A 22,103-nucleotide genomic window follows, 5' to 3' on the forward strand; every position below is an offset into this window, starting at 1 on the left:
GCCTACACACAATACCCCATAATTTCAAAGTGGAATTATGTTTATTGACATTTTAGCTAATTAATTAAAAATGAAAAGCTGAAATGTCTTGAGTCAATAAGTATTCAACCCCTTTGTTATGGCAAGCCTAAATAAGTCCAGGAGTAGAAATGTGCTTAACAAGTCTCATAATAAGTTGCATGCACAATAATATTACTTTAAATTATTTTTGAATGACTACCTTATCTATGGGCCCCACACATACAACTATCGGTAAGCTCCCTCAGTTGAACAGTGAATTTGAAACACATATTCAACCACAAAGACCAGGGAGGTTTTCCATTGCCTCGCAAAGAAGGGCACATATTGGTAGAAGGGTAAAAAAAAGCAGATATTGAATATCCCTTTGAGCATGTTGAAGTTATTAATTACACTTTGGGTGGTGTATCAATACAGCCAGTCACTACAAAGATACAGGTGCCCTTCCTAACCCAGTTGCTGGAGAGGAAGGAAACTGCTCCGGTATTTCACCATGAGACGAATGGTGACTTTAAATTGCTTTACTTTATTTAACCTTAATTTAACTTGGAAAGTCAGTTAAGAACTAATTCTTATTTACAATGACGGCCTACCCCGGCCAAACCCTAACCCGGACGAGGCTAGGCCAATTGTGCGCCACCCTATGGGACCCTAAGGGACTCCCAATTACAGCCAGTTGTGATAAAGCCTGGAATTGAACCAGGGTCTGCAGTGATGCCTCTAGCACTGAGATGCAGTGCCTTAGACAGCTGTGCCACTCGGGAGCCCATTTTAAACAGTTACAGAGTTTAATGGCTGGGATAGGCAAAAACTGAGGACGGCTCAACAACATTGTAGTTACTCCACAATACTAACCTAATTGATAAAGTGAAAAGAAGAAAGTCTGTACAGAATCAAAATATTCCAAGACAAGCATCCTGTTTGCAACAAGCCACTAAAGTAATACTGCAAAACATGTGGCAAAGCATTTCACTTTTTGTCCTGAATACAAAATGTTACAGTGCATTTGGAAAGTATTCAGACCCCTTGACCTTTTACACATTTTGTTACCTTACTGCCCTGATTATTATTTTTTATTTTTTAATCAATCTACACACAATATCCCGTAATGACAAAGATAAAACTGTTTTTTTTAATTATCTGGGCAAATGTATAAAAAATAAAAAACCTTATTTAAGTAAGTATTCAGACCCTTTGCTATGAGACTCAAAATTGAGCTCAGGTGCATCCTGTTTCCATTGATCATCCTTGAGATGTTTCTACAACTTGATTGGAGTCCACCTGTGGTAAATTCAATTGATTGGAAAGGATTTGGAAAGGCACACACCTGTCTATATAAGGTCCCACTGTCACGCCCTGGCCTTAGTATTCTTTGTTTTCTTTATTATTTTAGTTAGGTCACGGTGTGACATGGGAAGTTTGTGTGTTTTGTCTAGTTTAGGGTGTGTGTATTGTTTAGGGGGTGTTGAATAGTGTATGGGGTTGTGTTCAGGAGAGAGTTCTAGGAAAGTCTATGGTTGCCTGGTTTGGTTCTCAATCAGAGACAGATGTCATTAATTGTCTCTGATTGGGAGCCATATTTAAGGCAGCCATAGGCTTTAGGTGATTGTGGGAGATTGTCTATGTGTAGTGTTTGTGTCAGCACTATCTGTATTTATAGCTTCACGGTCGTCAGTTTTGTTATTTTGTTAGTTAGTGTATAGTTGTTCGTTTCTTGTTTGTTTTCTCTCTTCTTATAATAAAGAAGATGTATTTTGCACACGCTGCGCCTTGGTCCAATCTCTCACAGCAAGACGATCGTGACAGAATCTCCCACCACACATGGATCAAGCAGCGTGAGCGGAACCAACAACAGCGGCAAAGTAACCAGGACTCGTGGACATGGGAGGATGTATTGGACGGCAAGGGTTGCTACACATGGGAGGAGATCCGAGCTGGAAGAGATCGCCTTCCATGGGAACAGCTGGAGGCGATTAGGAGAGCAGAGGCAACCGGAGAGAGGAACCGAAGATATGAGGGTACGCGACTAGCAAGGAAGCCTGTGAGTAAACCCCAAAAATTTCTTGGGGGGGGGGGGGCTAAGAGGTAGTGGGCCAAGGGCAGGTAGGAGACCTGCGCCCACTTCCCAGGCTAACCGTGGAGAGCGGGAGTACGGGCAGACACCGTGTTACGCAGTAGAGCGCACGGTGTCTCCTGTACGTGTTCATAGCCCGGTGCGGGTTATTCCACCTCCCCGCACTGGTAGGGCTAGATTGAGCGTTGAGCCGGATGTCATGAAGCCAGGCCCTACATATCTGGCCACCAGTACGTCTCCTCAGGCCGGCTTACATGGCACCAGCCTTACGCATGGTGTCCCCGGTTCGCCTACATAGCCCGGTGCGGGTTATTCCACCTCCCCGCACTGGTCGGGCGACGGGGAGCATTCAACCAGGTAAGGTTGGGCAGGCTCAATGCTCAAGGGAGCCAGTACGCCTGCACGGTCCGGTATTTCCGGCGCCACCTCCCCGCCCCAGCCTAGTACCACCAGTGCCTACACCACGCACCAGGCTTCCAGTGCGTTTCCAGAGCCCTGTTCCTCCTCCACGCACTCTCCCTATGGTGCGTGTCTCCAGCCCAGTGCTTCCAGTTCCGGCACCACGCACTAAGCCACCTGTGCGTCTCCAGAGCCCTGTACACACTGTTCCTTCTCCCCGTACTCGCCCTGATGTGCGTGCCCTCAGCCCGGTACCACCAGTGCCGGTACCACACACCAGGCCTATAGTACGCCTTGAGAGTCCAGTGTGCCCTGTTGTTGTTCCCCGCACTAGCCTGAAGGTGCATGTCCTTAGCCCGGTACCTCCAGTTCCGGCACCACGCACCAGGCCTACAGTGCGTCTCAGCCGGCCTGAACTGCCCGTCTGCCCAACGGCGCCTGAACTGCCCGTCTGCCCAACGGAGCCTGAACTGCACGTCTGCCCAACGGCGCCTGAACTGCCCGTCTGCCCTACGCCGTCTGAACTGTCCGTCTGTATTGAGCCTTCAAAGCCGCCCGTCTGCCATGAGCCTGCAAAGCCGCCCGTCTGCCATGAGCCTACAGAGCCGTCCGCCAGACAGGAGCCGCTAGAGCCGTCCGCCAGACAGGATCAGCCAGAGCCTTCCGCCAGACCGGATCAGCCAGAGCCTTCCGCCAGACCGGATCAGCCAGAGCCCTCCGCCAGACCGGATCAGCCAGAGCCTTCCGCCAGAAGCTCTACACCCACAGTGCATGTCAGAGCGACAAACCAAGCCATGAGGTCAAAGGAATTGTCCGTAGAGCTCCGAGATAGGATTGTGTCGAGGCACAGATCTGGGGAAGGGTACCAAAACATTTCTGCAGCATTGAAGGTCCCCAAGAACACAGTGGCCTCCATCATTCTTCAATGGAAGAAGTTTGGAACCACCAAGACTCTTCCTTAGAACTGGCCGCCCGTCCAAACTGAGCAATTGGGTGGGAAGGACCTTAGTCAGAGAGGTGACCAAGAACCCGATGGTCACACTGACAGAGCTCCAGTGTTTCTCTGTGGAGATGGGAGAACCTTCCAGAAGGACAACCATCTCTGCAGCACTCCATCAATCAGGCCTGCATGGTAGAGTGGCCAGAAGGAAGCCACTCCTCAATAAAAGGCACATGACAGCCCGTTTGGAGTTTGCCAACAGGCACCTAAAGGACTCTCAGGTCTGATGAAACCAAGATTGAACTCTTTGGCCTGAATGCCAAGCGTCAAGTCTGGAGGAAACCTGTCACCATCCCTACGGTGAAGCATGGTGATGGCAGCATCATGCTGTGGGGATGTTTTTCAGCGGCAGGGACTGGAAGACTAGTCAGGATCGAGGGAAAGATGAACGGAGCAAAGTACAGAGAGATCCTTGATGAAAAACTGCTCCAGACTTCAGACTGGGGCGAAGGTTCACCTTCCAACAGGACAACGACTCTAAGCACACAGCCAAGACAATGCAGGCTCTGATTGGCCCAACCAGAGCTCGGGCTTGAACCCGCTCTACCATTTCTGGAGACACCTGAAAATAGCTGTGCAGTGACGCTTCCCATCCAACCTGACAGAGCTTGAGAAGGTCTGCAGAGAAGAATGGGAGAAACTTCCCAAATACAGGTGTGCCACGCTTGTAGTGTCATACCCAAGAAGACTTGAGGCTGTAATCGCTGCCAAAGGTGCTTAAACAAAGTAAAGGGTCTGAATACTTATGCAAATGTGATATTTCAGTTTTTTATTTGTAATACATTTGCTAAAATGTCTAAAAAACAGATTTTGCTTTGTCATTATGGGGTTTTGTGTGTAGATTGACGAAGATAAATTAACTATTTAATCAATTTTAGAATAAGGCTGTAACGTAACAAAATGTGTAAAAAGTCAAGGGGTCTGAATACTTCCCGAATACACTGTATGTTTGGGGCAAATCCAATACAACACATTACTCTACATAGTGATGGCTGTATCGTGTCATGGGTATGCTTGTACTGGGGAGTTTTTCAGGATAAAAAAATGACTGAATGGAGCTAAGCACATGCAAAATCCTAGAGGAAAACCCGGTTCAGTCTGCTTTCCACAAGACACTGGGAGATTAATTCACCTTTCAGCAGGACAATAACCTAAAACACAAGGCCAAATCTACACTGGAGTTTCTTACCAAGAAGACAATGAATTTTCCTGAATGTTCCTGAGTGGCCGAGTTACAGTTTTGACTTAAATCTACTTAAAAATCTTTGGCAAGACCTGAAAGTGGTTGTCTAACAATGATCAACAACCAATTTGACAGTGCTTGGATAATTAAAAAAATAATAATGCGCAACTGTTGCACAAAACAGGCGTGGAAAGCTCTAATTGCTGTAATTGCTGCCAAAGGTGGTTTTACAAGGTATTGACTCAGAGGTGTGAATACTTATGTAAATTAGACACTTATGTTTTTCATTTTCAATCAATTTGCAAAAATGTCTAAAAACATGTTTTCACTTTGTCATTATGGGGTATTGTGTGAAAATGGGTGAGAAAAAAACAACTATTTAATGCACTTTGAATACAGGCTGTAACACAACAAAATGTGGAATAAGTCAAGGGGTCTGAATACTTTCTGAAGGCACTGTATAATAAATTGTCTTAACACTAATGCTGCTAAGGTTTATATGCACGCTATGATATTTTCTCACATGTTCTATTGCATTGCAAGTTGGTCACAAGAAGGAAAAAAAGGCCAATCAAACCATTGCAAATCTCAGTACAAGCGTGCATTGAAAGGTTTTCGATCAGAAACCCGAATATTCATCACCATTGTTAAATTCTCAACCCAATTTGTTAAGTTTCGAAGTTTTTGTACATTTTAAAATGTAAAGCTGCTTTTTAAATGTTTACATGGACTTGCTCCACAACCCTTAAGTAGTCAAGTGACTACTTTACTATCTATTGTATATGGTCCAATACTTGGGGTAGTTTCAGTGTGTAGAATAGATTTTGCTCAATCTGCATTTTCTGTAAAAACTGTTCACCACTGGAACCAACTTCCCGAAAAAAGTAAATGTGTGGCGAACCTTTTTTGTTGCTGTTTGTTTTTCTTGCAGTTTTTTTTAACTGTTTTTACGACTCTTAATTCCAATAGCAATGTATCTGATTATTATTATGTGCAATGTCTTGACTTCAGTCTGGAAATGCATCTCTTTGTCCTGACCTGTATTTGTTTTGTATTTTGTATTATATACACTACCAGTCAAACGTTTGGACACACAAGGAAACCAGGAAAACATTATTTATACGAACAGACAACATACAAACATCAGACACACATTTTTTTGATATACAGTAACAGTCAAAAGTGTAGACACACCTACTCATTCAAGGGTTTTTCTTATTTAAAAAAAAACAATTTTCTACATTGTAGAATAATAGTGAATACATCAAAACTATGAAATAACACATATGGAATCACGTAGTAACCAAAAAATGTTAAACAAATCAAAATATATTTGAGATTTGAGATTTTTCAAATAGCCACCCTTTGCCTTGATGACAGCTTTGCACACTTTTGGTATTCTCTCAACCAGCTTCATGAGGTAGTCACCTGGAATACATTTCAATTAACATGTGTGCCCTGTAAAAAGTTAATTTGTGGAATGTCTTTCCTTCTTATTTGGTAAAAGACCAAGTCCATATTATGGCGAGATCAGCTCAAATAAGCAAAGAGAAATGACAGTCCATCATTACTTTAAGACATGAAGGTCAGTCAATCCGGAGAAAATATCCAAAACGTTGAAAGTTTCTTCAAGTGCAGTCGCAAAAACCATCAACCGCTATGATGAAACTGGCTGTCATGAAGACCGCCACAGGAAAGGAAGACCCATTGTTACTTCCGCTGCAGAGGATAAATTCATTAGAGTTAACTACACCTCAGATTGCAGTCCAAATAAATGCTTTACAGAGTTCAAGTAACAGACACATCTTAATATCAACTGTTCAGTGGAAACTGTGTGAATCAGGCCTTCATGGTAGAATTGCTGCAAAGAAACCACTACTAAAGGACACCAATAAGAAAAAGACTTGCTTCGGTCAAGAAAAACGAGCAATGGACATTAGACCGGTGGAAATGTGTCCTTTGGTTTGATGAGTCCAAATTGAGATTTTTGGTTCCAACCACCATCTCTTTGTGAGACGCAGAGTAGGTGAATGGATGATCTCTGCCTGTGTGGTTCCCACCGTGAAGCATGGAGGAGGAGGTGTGATAGTGTGGGAGTGCTTTGCTAATGACACTGTCTGTGATTTATTTAGAATTCAAGGCACACTTAACCAGCATGGCTACAGTATTCTGCAGCGATACGCTATCCCATCTGGTATGCGCTTAGTGGTACTATAATTTGTTTTTCAACAGGACAATGACCCAAAACACACCTCCAGTCTATGTAGGGGCTATTTGACCAAGAAAGAGAGTGATGGAGTGCTGCATCAGATGACCTGGCCTCCACAATCACTCGACCTCAACCCAATTGAGATGGTTTGGGATGAGTTGGACCGCGGAGTAAAGGAAAAGCAGCCAACAAGTGCTAAGCATATGTGGGAACTCCTTCAAGACTGTTGGAAAAGCATTCCAGGTGAACCTGAATGAGAATGCCAAGAGTGTGCAAAGCTGTCATCAAGGCAAAGGATGGATACTTTGAAGAATCTCAAATAAAACATATATTTTGATTTGTTTAACACTTTCTTGGTTACTACATGATTCCATATGTGTTATTTCATAGTGTTGATGTCTTCACTACTATTATACAATGTAGAAAATAATACAAATAAAGAAAAACCCTTGAATGAGTAGGTGTGTCTATACTTTGACTGTTACTGTATCTCAACAACAATGTCTGATGTTTGTATGTTGTCTGTTCGTATAAATCATATTTTTCCTTGTTTATACTGTATGTTCACCTGCCCGGGGACTGCAGACTGAAATTAGCTGTTGGTTAAGTCTGGTACAATGCAACTTTTCTCAAGTGTACTGAGACTTATGTTTTGTTGTACATTGTCCCTGTTCAAATAAACGTAACAATAATACCAAACTATGTTGGCAGGACAATGAGTTACAAGGAGTTTGCATGGTAACAAACAGACTGGCACTTCGGCTACTTTTACATCACTTCTATTGCTCTTCAATTTCGACACTCTTTTGTGTAGCTCCCCTTCTTTCTTTCCTACCTTCCTTGACGGGGATGGCAGGTTTCTTCTGGCGCAGGCCCAGCAGAATGAAGAAGAGGACCAGAGGGATGAAGATCTCAAAGGCCAACACCCACTGTAGAGAGGGAGGGAGGGAGGGAGAGAGAGAGAGGGGCAGGGAGGGAGAGAGAGCGTTAAACCGCTGAACAGCTCGACCAGTCTAGGTACAGTAGTTGTAAACAGCACACAGGTGTGGCTACAAGGTTGAATTTAGTTAGCTACTACTTTCTTTCCACAATGAACCACTCCTTGTCGAGTCTCATTTACTTGGTGATATATCAGCGTAGTGAATGGATTGAGTTGACTTAACCCAGTGTCAGTTATTGATCCATTAAATCAGGGAGCTGGAGTGAAGGTTGTTCAGTTTGCTAAACAAGCACTATTGGCTCATGGACTGGGTGCCAAAACGGCCAGTGCTTCCAAAGTGGTCTGCTACAGATATTACTTATGAAGAAAGGGGGGTATAGAAGATGGAAGATGCAGCACTATAAGAAACACCACACACACTGACACAAATCACTGACACAAATCACACACACATACACACAAAGCAGGTAATCTGTGTGAACTGCCTGGTGTATATTGGCAGGAAAAGGAACTAGCACTGACAATTTCACATGTGTCAACTGACACGAGTCATCTAGTAGTGGAGCCATAGCAGAAGAGCAAAACAGTTACAAAATAAATTTTAAAAAAACACATAAAACCAGCCCCTTGCCAGGCTATCATTGCAAATAAGAATTTGATTGACTTGCCAGTTGCCTCGTTAGATAAAAGGTTAAATAAAAAAACGGGGGTCCAATTGTTCCTCCTTACGTCTCTCTATGAGAGACGGTACCACTCTCTAAACATTCAATTATACTTGCCTTGAACGCAACAAAGTGATGATTCATAAATCACATCAAGAATGTTGAGGAACGGTAGGTAGGGTTTATGCATCCTGATCAGTATTCATGAGCGAAAGAAAGAGAGACAAAGAGAAAGAGAGAGAGATGCAGAGAGGAGGAAGTATAGTGGAAAGAGGAAAGGAGAGAGGGGAGAGAGAGAGAGAGAAGCGAGAGAAAGAGACGGAGAGAGGAGGGAGTGTAGAGGAAAGAGATGTCATGACTTGCCCTGTTGGGTGAGGATTAGAGGCGCCCCCCCACCCCCCCCCCCACCAGTTTCATGACCGGTCGTAAATATTGTGTAGAAACTTTAGCTTTGGCAGGATTGAGGGGAAAGAAACCTCTTTGTTACAAGGAGATTCCTCGCGCCAAAACGGTAACATCAAAAAATTGAATAATGAAACAACAGTTCTGTAGTTCAAGCGGTTGGAGTGGTCCGTGGGCACTTAAAGAACAATTAAGTCAGATCAGTTGTGTTTTGGGATCCCACGAAGGGCAGTATAACAACATAACTGTATCTCTGAATGTGTATATTTCCCAGTGAATGTGTATATTTCCCAGATTCACATCCAAATGTTGGGGAACTGATATGATTAAATATGAAACTATTTGTGAGAAGATGTAATGTGATGTGAGCCTTCTAAATGAGAGAAGTGCTTTTCATATGAAGTCTTAACCAAGTCAGTGGCCACACCCACGTGAGCACACACATTACGTCGGCATCATGGAACGCCCCTTTTCCCAGAGTGCATAAAACCCACTTCTGACAAAATGAACATTAGATTTGGATGGTGTGAACCGGAAGTCACGAATGGTTAAGAAATCTACAAAACTAAAGACCAGAGAACGTGAGGACATGCGTCCCCACGCTGAAATGGTTACCACTCTATAGACCAACGAGACCGAGAGCGTTAGCTGAAAGGTACTGAATGGCTAGAAACTCTGAAACTTTCAACAGAGAAGAAGAACATCTCTACAAGACTACAAATTCACAGTATGCAGCTGTATATGTAAAATAGTCTAGGAAACTCGACCGAAGAAGAGAGAGAAGAACAATTTCCTCCCACCACTATAGATACCTCTGAAGTATATATTCTAACGAACCAAGCCCGAGAACCATGGGGTGGTACCTCTAAAGAACATTTCCCTATCCAATAACCATTGGTACATCTGGAAAATCAGTTCTAACAGACACAACCAGAGACTTTCTGTCGAATTACTCCTCAGACGGACCGGCGATTTCAACAGAGACAACAAAGACATACAATCGGAAATATATACATTGCAAATCTTTTCGAATGAGCGGCCGATCATGTGCAAAGTATAGCATTTCCATGAGCATAATTTTGAGCTGTGGGTAGATGAAGTCCTTTGTCTTTTCTCCCACTCTTTCTTACATGCCACTCCCTTTTCATTTGGTCTAACAAGCCGTCATATCGGTTTATTCCGATATTCTGATCTGTCCTGGTTATTAGACTTTTCATTGCATTGTGTTAGTAACCAATAACTATACTGTTTGTGTGTTCATGTAATTCTGTGTGATTATTTAGTTAGATAGTAAATAAATAATTAAGCCAATTTGTATATCGCTGATTCATCATTTATGCTAGGGTTTGTGCAGAAGGATTTTGCGACTGTCACGTTCGTCTTGTGGTGCATGAACGGACCAAGGCGCAGCAGGTGAGGAATACATACTAATTTATTGAATGAAAGACGAAAACACTGACAAAACACTAGAACAAACTACAAAACAATAAACGAAGGCAACAGACCTGAAACCAACGAACTTACATATAGACGAAGAACGCACGAACAGGAACAGACTACCTAAAACGAACGAACAAACGAAACAGTCCCATGTGGTATACACTGACACAGGAACAATCACCCACAAACAAACAGTGAGAACAACCTACCTTAATATGGCTCTCAATCAGAGGAAACGACACACACCTGCCTCTAATTGAGAACCATACCAGGCCACACATTAACCCAACATAGAAAACACATAACATAGACTACCCACCCCAACTCACGCCCTGACCAACTAAACACATACAAAACAACAGAAAACAGGTCAGGAACGTGACAGAACCCCCCCCTCAAGGTGCGAACTCCGGGCGCACCCCTAAAACTCAAGGGGAGGGTCTGGGTGGGCATCTGTCCGCGGTGGCGGCTCCGGCGGTGGACGAGGACACCACTCCACCACTGTCTTTGTCCCCCTCCTTAGCGTCCCTTGAGTGGCGACCCTCGCCCCCGACCATGGTCCAGGAACCTTCACCAAAGCCCCTCCTAGATAGAGGAGACAACTCAGGACAGAGAGATAGCTCAGGACAAAGAGGTAGCTGAGGACAAAGAGGTAGCTCAGGACAAAGAGGTAGCTCAGGACAAAGAGGTAGCTCAGGACAGAGAGGTAGCTTAGAACAGAGGGACAACTCTGGACTACTGGCAGCTCCGGACTGAGTGGCAGCTCCGGACTGAGTGGCAGCTCCGGACTGAGTGGCAGCTCCGGACTGTAGGGCAGCTCCGGACTGTAGGGCAGCTCCGGACTGGAGGGCAGCTCATGACTGGAGGGCAGCTCATGACTAGAGGGCAGCTCATGACTGTAGGGCAGCTCATGACTGTAGGGCAGCTCATGACTGTCTGGCGGCTCTGGCAGCTCCTGACTGGCTGACGTCTCTGGCAGCTCCTGACTGGCTGACGTCTCTGGCAGCTCCTGACTGGCTGGCGGCTCTGGCAGCTCCTGACTGGCTGGCGGCTCTGGCAGCTCCTGACTGGCTGGCGGCTCTGGCAGCTCCTGACTGGCTGGCGGCTCTGGCAGCTCCTGACTGGCTGGAGGCTCTGGCAGCTCCTGACTGACGGACGGCTCTAGCGGCTCCTGACTGACGGACGGCTCTAATGGCTCGGGACAGACGGGCGGCTCTAATTGCTCGTGGCAGACAGATGGCTCAGATGGCGCTGGGCAGACAGATGGCTCAGATGGCGCTAGGCAGACAGATGGCTCAGACGGCGCTGGGCAGACGGATGGCTCAGATGGCGCTGGGCAGACGGATGGCTCAGACGGCGCTGGGCAGACGGATGGCTCAGACAGCGCTGGGCAGACGGATGGCTCAGACAGCGCTGGGCAGACGGATGGCTCAGACGGCGCTGGGCAGACGGATGGCTCAGACGGCGCTGGGCAGACGGATGGCTCAGACGGCGCTGGGCAGACGGATGGCTCAGACGGCGCTGGGCAGACGGATGGCTCAGACGGCGCTGGGCAGACGGATGGCTCAGACGGCGCTGGGCAGACGAGCAGTGCAGGCGGCGTTGAGCAGACGAGCAGTGCAGGCAGTTCAGACGGCGCTGGGCAGGCAGGCAGCTCAGACGGCGCTGGACAGACGAGCAGTGCAGGCGGCGTTGAGCAGACGAGCAGTGCAGGCAGTTCAGACGGCGCTGGGCAGGCAGGCAGCTCAGACGGCGCTGGACAGACGAGCAGTGCAGGCGGCGTTGGGCAGACGGCCAACTCTGACCTGCTGAGGTGCACAGTAGGCCTGGTGCGTGGTGCCGGAACTGGTGGTACCGGACTGGAGACACGCACCTCAAGGCTAGTGCGGGGAGCAGGAACAGGGCACACTGGACTCTCGATGCGCACTATAGGCCTGGTGCGTGGTGCCGGAACTGGTGGTACCGGGCTGAGGGCACGCACCTCAGGGCGAGTGCGGGGAGAAGGAACAGTGCGTACAGGGCTCTGGAGAAGCACAGGAGGCTTGGTGCGTGGTGCCGGAACTGGAGGCACTGGGCTGGAGACACGCACCACAGGGAGAGTGCGTGGAGGAGGAACAGGGCTCTGGAGACGCACTGGAAGCCTGGTGCGTGGTGTAGGCACTGGTGGTACTGGGCTGGGGCCACGCACCATAAGGCGAGTGCGGGGTGCTGGAACTGGAGGTACTGGGCTGGGGCGGGAAGGTGGCGCCGGATATACCGGACCGTGCAGGCGTACTGGCTCCCTTGAGCACTGAGCCTGCCCAACCTTACCTGGTTGCATGCTCCCCGTAGCCCGTCCAGTGCGGGGAGGTGGAATAACCCGCACTGGGCTGTGTTGGCGAACCGGGGACACCATGCGTAAGGCTGGTGCCATGTACACCGGCCCGAGGAGACGTACTGGAGGCCAGATATGTAGAGCCGGCTTCATGGCACTTGGCTCAATGCTCACTCTAGCCCGCCCAGTGCGGGGAGGTGGAATAACCCGCACCGGGCTATGCACCCGTACAGGAGACACCGTGCGCTCTTCCGCATAACACGGTGTCTGCCCGTACTCCCGCTCTCCACGGTAAGCATGGGAAGTGGGCGCAGGTTTCCTACCTGCCCTCGCCACACTACCCTTTAGCCCCCCCCCCAATACATTTTTGGGTGAGCCTCTCGGGCTTCCGTGCTAGACGCGTCCCCTCATAACGCCGGTTCCTCTCTCCGGTTGCCTCCGCTCTCCGAGCTGCCGCCAGCTGTTCCCATGGGAGGCGATCCTTTCCAGCCAGGATCTCCTCCCATGTGTAGCAACCCTTGCCGTCCAAAACATCCTCCCATGTCCATTCCTCTTTCGTGCGCTGTCTCTCTCTCCCGTTACACCGCTGCTTGATCCTTTGTTGGTGGGTGATTCTGTCACGTTCGTCTTGTGGTGCATGAACGGACCAAGGCGCAGCAGGTGAGGAATACATACTAATTTATTGAATGAAAGACGAAAACACTGACAAAACACTAGAACAAACTACAAAACAATAAACGAAGGCAACAGACCTGAAACCAACAAACTTACATATAGACGAAGAACGCACGAACAGGAACAGACTACCTAAAACGAACGAACAAACGAAACAGTCCCATGTGGTATACACTGACACAGGAACAATCACCCACAAACAAACAGTGAGAACAACCTACCTTAATATGGCTCTCAATCAGAGGAAACGACACACACCTGCCTCTAATTGAGAACCATACCAGGCCACACATTAACCCAACATAGAAAACACATAACATAGACTACCCACCCCAACTCACGCCCTGACCAACTAAACACATACAAAACAACAGAAAACAGGTCAGGAACGTGACAGCGACATTCAGAATGAGATTGATAGAAGGTAAATAACAATTAATTAATGACTGATTAATGACTGAAATGTAAGAGATATTTATATCTTTAAGAGTTATTTCGGCAAACGGTAACTCGTTAAATAAACCTTTTCCGTAGTGCCCCAAAATTGCTGATGATGAATTGTTACATGAGTAATTGAATCATCGCAATAATTAAACATAGTTAATCGATTTGATAAAACAATCGTCATCACATTAATGATAGCCAAGTCATGACAGAGAGTAAAGGAGAGAGGGGAGAGAGAGAGAAGAGAGAGAAAGAGATGGAGAGAGTGTAGAGGAAAGAGGAAAGGAGAGAGTAAAGGAGAGAGAGAGAGAGAAAGAGAGAGAGAGAGAGAGAGAGAGAGAGAGAGAGAGAGAGATAGAGAGATAGAGAGAGATAGAGAGAGAGAGAAGAGGAATAATGTGTGTGACAAAAAGAGCAGTGTGCTGATTTTCTCTTCTCTCCCGAGTGTTCAAATAGCTGCTGGTCTCTATGCGCTGCGGAGGTCTGTGTTCTCCTAGAGAAGAGAAATCATTTGAGATGCAGACTCTGACCCTAACTCCATCCTCTGCTACAGTCTTCTCTGCTGGGACTCCCATGGCCCATATAGGCCAAGCAAGCCTCACTTTATGGGAGTGGCAAACATTGGTCACCTGAGGGGACATGGTGTGCGTTCCAAATGTGTCTCTATAAGCCCTGGTCAAAAGTAGTGCAGTACATAGGGAATAGAGTGCCATTTGGAACACAGCCCAGTTCTCCTCATCTATGCTGGTTACCTGATCTAACCCTCTTTCCAACTAGATCTGTCCTGGTTTAACCCTGTCCTTATTTTCCATTCTACAGCTGAAGTTCCCTGCATTGGGTACAATGACTGATAATGCATATAATAAGCTTAACATTAACATAAAAATGTTGTATGGACATGAAGTAGGGCTTTGTTGGACAAAATAATGTTTATATTATCATGCAAAACATGTCACTTAATGGGTAGTATGGAGATGAGAGTGTACCTACAGTGAAGGAAAAAAGTATTTGATCCCCTGCTGATTTTGTACGTTTGCCCACTGACAAAGAAATGATCAGTCTATAATTTTAATGGTAGCTTTATTTGAACAGTGAGAGACAGAATAACAACAAAAAAATCCAGAAAAACGCATGTCAAAAATGTTATAAATTGATTTGCATTTTAATGAGGGAAATAAGTATTTGAGCCCCTCTCAATCAGAAAGATTTCTGGCTCCCAGGTGTCTTTCATACAGGTAACGAGCTGAGATTAGGAGCACACTCTTAAAGGGAGTGCTCCTAATCTCAGTTTCTTACCTGTATAAAAGACACCTGTCCACAGAAGCAATCAATCAATCAGATTCCAAACTCTCCACCATGGCCAAGACCAAAGAGCTCTCCAAGGATGTCAGGGACAAGATTGTAGACCTACACAAGGCTGGAATGGGCTACAAGACCATCGCCAAGCAGCTTGGTGAGAAGGTGACAACAGTTTCTGCGATTATTCGCAAATGGAAGAAACACAAAAGAACTGTCAATCTCCCTCAGCCTGGGGCTCCATGCAAGATCTCACCTCGTGGAGTTGCAATGATCATGAGAACGGTGAGGAATCAGCCCAGAACTACACAGGAGGATCTTGTCAATGATCTCAAGGCAGCTGGGACCATAGTCACCAAGAAAACAATTGGTAACACACTACGCCGTGAAGGACTGAAATCCTGCAGCGCCCGCAAGGTCCCCCTGCTCAAGAAAGCACATATACATGCCCGTCTGAAGTTTGCCAATGAACATCTGAATGATTCAGAGGACAACTGGGTCACCGTGTTGTGGTCAGATGAGACCAAAATGGAGTTCTTTGGCATCAACTCAACTTGCCGTGTTTGGAGGAGGAGGAATGCTGCCTATGACCCCAAGAAACCATCCCCACCGTCAAACATGGAGGTGGAAACATTATGCTTTGGGGGTGTTTTTCTGCTAAGGGGACAGGACAACTTCACCGCATCAAAGGGACGATGGACGGGGCCATGTACCGTCAAATCTTGGGTGAAAACCTCCTTCCCTCAGCCAGGGTATTGAAAATGGGTCGTGGATGGGTATTCCAGCATGACAATGACCCAAAACACACGGCCAAGGCAACAAAGGAGTGGCTCAAGAAGAAGCACATTAAGGTCCAGGAGTGGCCTAGCCAGTCTCCAGACCTTAATCCCATAGAAAATCTGTGGAGGGAGCTGAAGGTTCGAGTTGCCAAACGTCAGCCTCGAAACCTTAATGACTTGAAGAAGATCTGCAAAGAGGAGTGGGACAAAATCCCTCCTGAGATGTGTGCAAACCTTGTGGCCAACTACAAGAAACGTCTGACCTCTGTGATTGCCAACAAGGGTTTTGCCACCAAGTACTAAGTCATGTTTTGCAGAGGGGTCAAATACTTATTTCCCTCATTAAAATGCAAATCAATTCATAAAATTTTTGACATGTGTTTTTCTGGATATTTTTTTTGTTATTCTGTCTCTCACTGTTCAAATAAACCTACCATTAAAATTATAGACTGATCATTTCTTTGTCAGTGGGCAAACGTACAAAATCAGCAGGGGATCAAATACTTTTTTCCCTCACTGTACAGACAGACTGAGGGTGGGATTGTAGTGATGTGGGTTTAAGGGTCAGAGATGGTGTGTGGGAGACAGATGACGTTATTGACACAATGGGAGTGTCAGAGACCCAGTCAGAGTACACAGACTACCTCATTCTACGGCATGGTGTCATGGTACCCAGCACCTAGAGAAACAGTCATCTCTCGCTCGCTCTCTCTCTCTCTCTCTCTCTCTCTCTCTCTCTCTCTCTCTCTCTCTCTCTCTCTCTCTCTCTCTCTCTCTCTCGCTCTCTCCAACACCCACACATGCATACATGCAGGCCACCTGTCCAATCACAGGCTGGATGCTGAGTGCTGAGTCACCGGAAAGATGGAGGATGGATAGGTGATTGAGTGACAATGAAGGTGTTTGTGTGTGCCTGTGCGTGTGTGAGTGATGTACTCTCTTCACCCTGCTCTGTCCCAATCGTCTCTTGTTCACATGAGAGACAGGGGGGTCAGACATTCTGTCTCTGTGTCTGTCTGTGAAGGTCATGACGGACAAACAGCTCTTTGACATGCTTCTCTCACAATGCCCTGACACACTTAACAAAGCTTCCATTGTAAGATCCTGAGTAGTAAACACAACTCCTCTCTCTCTGTGTATACACACATGCATGAACAAACACATTCAGTATGCACACACACAGGCACAAGCACACACACACACACTCAAACACACGCACGCACGCATGCACAAACACACACAGGCAAGCGCACAGACACACACACACACAAACACACTGCAGGAAATCACTGTCCAGAGGGAGCGCTTGTTTCTTGATAGAATTCCTCAAGCTTATTGATTTCCGAGCCCTGAAAGGACAAAAACAAACCTTTAATTCGAATATTAAATAGCTTCCCTTCCGAATCAGTGCGTTTCAAAGTGCCCGTTTGAGTCTTTTCCTCCCCCAAATTTGCATGTCGAAGGTATATCTTCCATTATTTATAGGTGTGCCAATGCGTCTATCTGCCTCTGCTGTCCTCAATACTGAGTGCAAAGATAGTTTAGAGAGGTACAGGTTTACTGTAACACAGACACCCACCCACCCACCCACCCGCACGCACGCACGCACGCACGCACGCACGCACGCACGCACGCACGCACGCACGCACGCACGCACGCACACACACACACACACACACACACACACACACTATAAACAGATTCTGGGACTACAGGCTTCACAGGTAATCTGATGTCACTTAACAAACAACATCACTCACCTCTGTAGTAGATATACTTTAGCACAAAAAAAATATCTAACAAACACTCACAAACTAACCACCATCTAGGCACCCGAACACCACTCAGATATGGCCCTGACATGGTCTGCAGTCCACAGGAGGCTGCTGAGGGGAGGACGGCTCATAACAATGGCCGGAACGGAGCGAATGGAATGGCCATTCCACTGATTCCTCTCCAGCCATTACCACGAGCCTGTCCTACCCAATTAAGGTGCCAACAACCTCCTGTGCTGCAGTTCCACACAAGATAAAAAAACAAAACCCTACTTATTCCACTGACAAATCATGCAGCATAAAAATGGCCAGTGTTAAGTACAGTGCCTTTGGAAAGTATTCAGACCCCTTGACTTTTTCCACATTTTCTTACGTTACAGCCTTATTCTAAAATTGATTAAATAAATAAATAAAAATCCTCAGCAATCTACACACATTCCCCCATAATGACAAAGTGAAAATAGGTTTTATTTACATAAGTATTCAGACCCTTTGCTATGAGACTCGAAATCGAGCTCAGGTGCATCCTGTTTCTATTGATCATCCTTCAGGTGTTTCTACAAATTTATTGGAGTCCACATATGGTAAATTCAATTGACTGGACATGATTTTAAAAGGTACACACCTGTCTATATAAGGTCCAACAATTGACAGTGCATGTCAGAGCAAAAACCAAGCCACGAGGTCAAAGGAATTGTCCGTAGAGCTCCTACACAGGATTATGCACAGATCTGGGAAAGGGTACCAAAAAATGTCTGCGGCATTGAAGGTCCCCAAGAACACAGTGGCTTCTATCATTTTTAAATGGAAGAAGTTTGGAACCCCCAAGACTCTTCTTAGAGCTGGCTGCCCAGCCAAACTGAGCAATAGGAAGGGCCTTTGTCTGGGCGGTGACCAAGAACCCGATGGTCACTCTGTGGCAATGGGAGAACCTTCTTGAAGGACAACCATCTCTGCAGCACTCCACCAATCAGGCCTTTATGCCAGACGGAAGCCACTCCTCAGTAAAAAGCACATGATAGCCTGCTTGGAGTTTGACAAAAGGCACCTAAAGACTATCAGAACGTGAGAAACAAGATTATCTGGTCTGATGAAACCAAGATTCAACTCTTTGGCCTGAATGCCAAGTGTCACGTCTGGAGGAAACCTGGCACCATCCCTACGGTGAAGCATGGTGGTGGCAGCATCATGCTGTGGGGGTGTTTTTCAGCAGCAGGTACTGTGAGACTAGTCAGGATTGAGGCAAAGATGAACAGAGCAAAGTACAGAGAGATCCTTGATGAAAACCTGCTCCAGAGCACTCAGGACCTCAGACTAGGGCGAAGGTTCACCTTCCAACAGGACAATGACCCTAAGCACACAGTCAAGACAATGCAGGAGTTGCTTCGGGACAAGTCTCTGAATGTCCTTGATTGGCCCAACCAGAGCCCGGACTTGAACCCGATCAAACATCTCTGGAGACACCTGAAAATAGCTGTGCAGCGACGCTCCCCATCCAACCTGACAGAACTTGAGAGGATCTGCAGAGAAGAATGGGAGAAACTTCCCAAATACAGGTGTGCCAAGCTTGTAGCGTCACACCCAAGAAGACTCGAGGCTGTAATTGCTGCTAAAGGTGCTTCAACAAAGTACTGAGTAAAGGGTCTGAATACTTATGTAAATGTCATATTTCTGTTTTTGCTTTGTCATTATGTGGTATTGTGTGTAGATTGATGAGGGGGGGAAACAATTTGATCAATTTTAGAATAACACTGTAACCTAACAAAATGTGGAAAAAGTCAAGGGGTCTGAATACTTTCCGAAGGCACTGTATATTGTAGTGTCAAGGATCTCAACAATTATAAAGCTATACCACAAAGTATTAAATAGCATTCCCCTTGCCTATATATTTATAGTATTCCCAAAGGTATCACTTCCTCAAATAAAGTGAGAATTCTCACTTTAAATGGGATTATTTTGATAATAACAACAAAAAGCAGTGAAACTTTAGTGTGTTTCTTTCCCACCTAGGGAGAGTCTAATAAATGGAAAGAGTGAAATAGGGACCAACAGAGAGAGAGAGAACTGGAAGGGGAGAGGTGAGAGATAGAGAACTGGGAGGGAAATTGGATTTTAAAGTCCTAGGGAATTGCATTCCTGCCATGCCATGCAAACTTTTCCCACTGATTCATTATACAGGCTGCATGGTGCCCAATTCCTTATGCAGTGCACTGCTTTTGACCAGGGCCCATAGGACTCTGGTCAAAAGTTGGGCACTATATAGGGTATAGGGTGCCATTTGTGACGAGCCCACAATGTAGCCAATGTCTGAGGTTTAAGGATGTGTGGGTGGGTGGGTGGGGGAGATGGAAAAATTAAATGCCTGAATATTGCAGAGCAGCTTATCGCAAGGGTTCAATCAGTCACTCAACAGGCAACTGGAGTGCACAATAGAGCCGGAATGGAACCATGGTCAATTGCACTGGATTGATTCTCCATACTACGTCATAATAAGAGGCTAGCTTGAGCCGCAGACAGACCCTTATTTCCCCAGGAAAGGGCCCACTCCCCTCTCTCTCTCTACCTGATTGCTTAGAGGAATAGCCTTAGTCTATGAATAGTGTCTGCCTCTGACCTGCAGAATCAATCCAACATAGAGATGTTTGCATTTGAACTGGAATTAATTTGTACAGGTCACCATGGCCCCGTTCCAGGCTAACTAGATTGTAGACACCTGGATACTGTAGGTGTTTATGTGCCCTTGAGCAAGGCATTTAACCCTAATTTGCTCCACGTGCGCCATACTACTATGGCTGACAACACAATTCACGACACCTATCCGAAAACCAAATTAGTTTCTTCCTTCAGGCTTCTTTTTCTTCTTTGGACTTTATATGACAGTTGGCAACCAATTTTATGGTGCATTACTACAACTGACTGGAGTGTGGACCTCAGTTAATCTTTCAATCACCCACGTGGGTATATGCTCCTAAAAACCACTGAGGAGACGGGAGAGGCCGGACTTGCAGCTCGTTGAGAATCACAAATAGAACCAATTTCTATTTTAGCGCCTGGCCATGCAATGATGTGCAATGATTGAATAACCTGTATGTGTACATTTATTTTGCAACGCTCGAGCGGTGTGGTCAGCACGTAAGAAGTATACAAAGTTACAGTAGCTAGGTTTCCATCGAATTGGCGGAATATTTTTTGGGGGGCCGGCAGGACGCATGGCTCTCGACCTTTGCCTCTCCCGATTCCGTAGGGGAGTTGCAGCGATGGGACAAGATCGTAACTACCAATTGGACATCACATAATTATTTATATTTTTAACAACTATGTGTGTATTTTTCCACCCGATCAAATGTACTTGTTGTGGATAAAAGGCTGTGTGTGATGACGTAGTTAAATGGGGTTCCATCGCATATTCAACTCTACTGATGGCTTTGTAAAAAAACAATGTTGCATTATATAGCAAACGTGCCCACTCTGGTCTTGGCAGGCTCAGTGCGCTCCAGCTAAGAGCTCGAAGATACAGTGTGGGTAAACTTGCCTACACAATGAGATTATTATGGACAAAAGAGCGGGACAATTTTTTATTTGACTTCACAGCGTGGTGAAAGTGCATGGTGATTGATGCTCCTTCCCAATAAATATAGAGGGTCTTATTCTTGTGACATGATGACTGATGATGTAGCCTAATAAACTGCATGCTTTCCCAGGTCGTAGTGGGAGGACCACACAACCTATCATCCATCGTGTGTCACAACTTCCGCCGAAGTTGACTCCCCTGCCTGTTCGGGCGGTGCTCGGCGGTCGTCGTCACCGTCCTACTAGCCGCCACCGATCCCTTTTTCGTTTGTCTGGTTGTTTTGTCTTATTAGTTGCATCTGTTGTTTTTGTTTCGTAATGAGCTTCCCTATAATTAGGAGTTTGACCCGCCCTTGTTTTGTGCGGGATTGTTTTTGTTACGTGTGTGTATGTTGGGTGTTTGGCAAGTGTTTTCACTGCGCCCTGGATGTTCGGGCTTATTCAGTTTGTTGTAAAAAAGAAAAAATAAGGAATATTTTTCCCAAGCGGCTCTCTCTCTCTGCGTCTGGTTCTTTCGCTCACCTAGTCCCGCGTAACAGAATCCCGCACCTCAAAAATGGAACCAGCAGGAGCAGCCGCGTCTCCTCTCCCATCGATGGAGGAAAGGGTCCTCCATCACACCAGTGTTCTCCACAGAATTGGGTCGGCTATGGACCAAATGATGGAGAGGATGGATCGATGGGAGAGGAGTGGCCTTCCCACCTCATCTCCAGCACCCCCTCCTCCAGCACCTCCTGTTCCTGTTACAGCATCTGGCTCCGGGGCTCTTCGGCTGGCGCTCCCACGGGAGTATGATGGAACGGCGGCCGGGTGTCAGGGGTTTCTTCTCCAGCTGGAGCTTTACCTGGCGACCGTTCGTCCTACTCCCTCCGGAGAGGAGAGCGTGAGCGCCCTCGTCTCCTGTTTGACTGGACGAGCTCTTG

The 22,103-nt window shown here is 46.4% G+C and overlaps 1 protein-coding gene across 1 annotated transcript in view; it reads right to left on the reverse strand.

The window, feature by feature from the left end:
* abca2 (ATP-binding cassette, sub-family A (ABC1), member 2) overlaps positions 1 to 22,103 on the reverse strand; it is a 91,864-nt gene that overhangs the window by 38,944 nt on the left and 30,817 nt on the right. The window contains exon 2 of the mRNA XM_038998467.1: positions 7,719 to 7,812. Coding sequence (XP_038854395.1) covers positions 7,719 to 7,812 — 94 coding nt within the window. The remainder of the gene's footprint in view (positions 1 to 7,718; positions 7,813 to 22,103) is intronic.

This window comes from Salvelinus namaycush, chromosome 1 (genome assembly GCF_016432855.1).
Source record: "Salvelinus namaycush isolate Seneca chromosome 1, SaNama_1.0, whole genome shotgun sequence".
Lineage (NCBI taxonomy): Eukaryota > Metazoa > Chordata > Actinopteri > Salmoniformes > Salmonidae > Salvelinus > Salvelinus namaycush.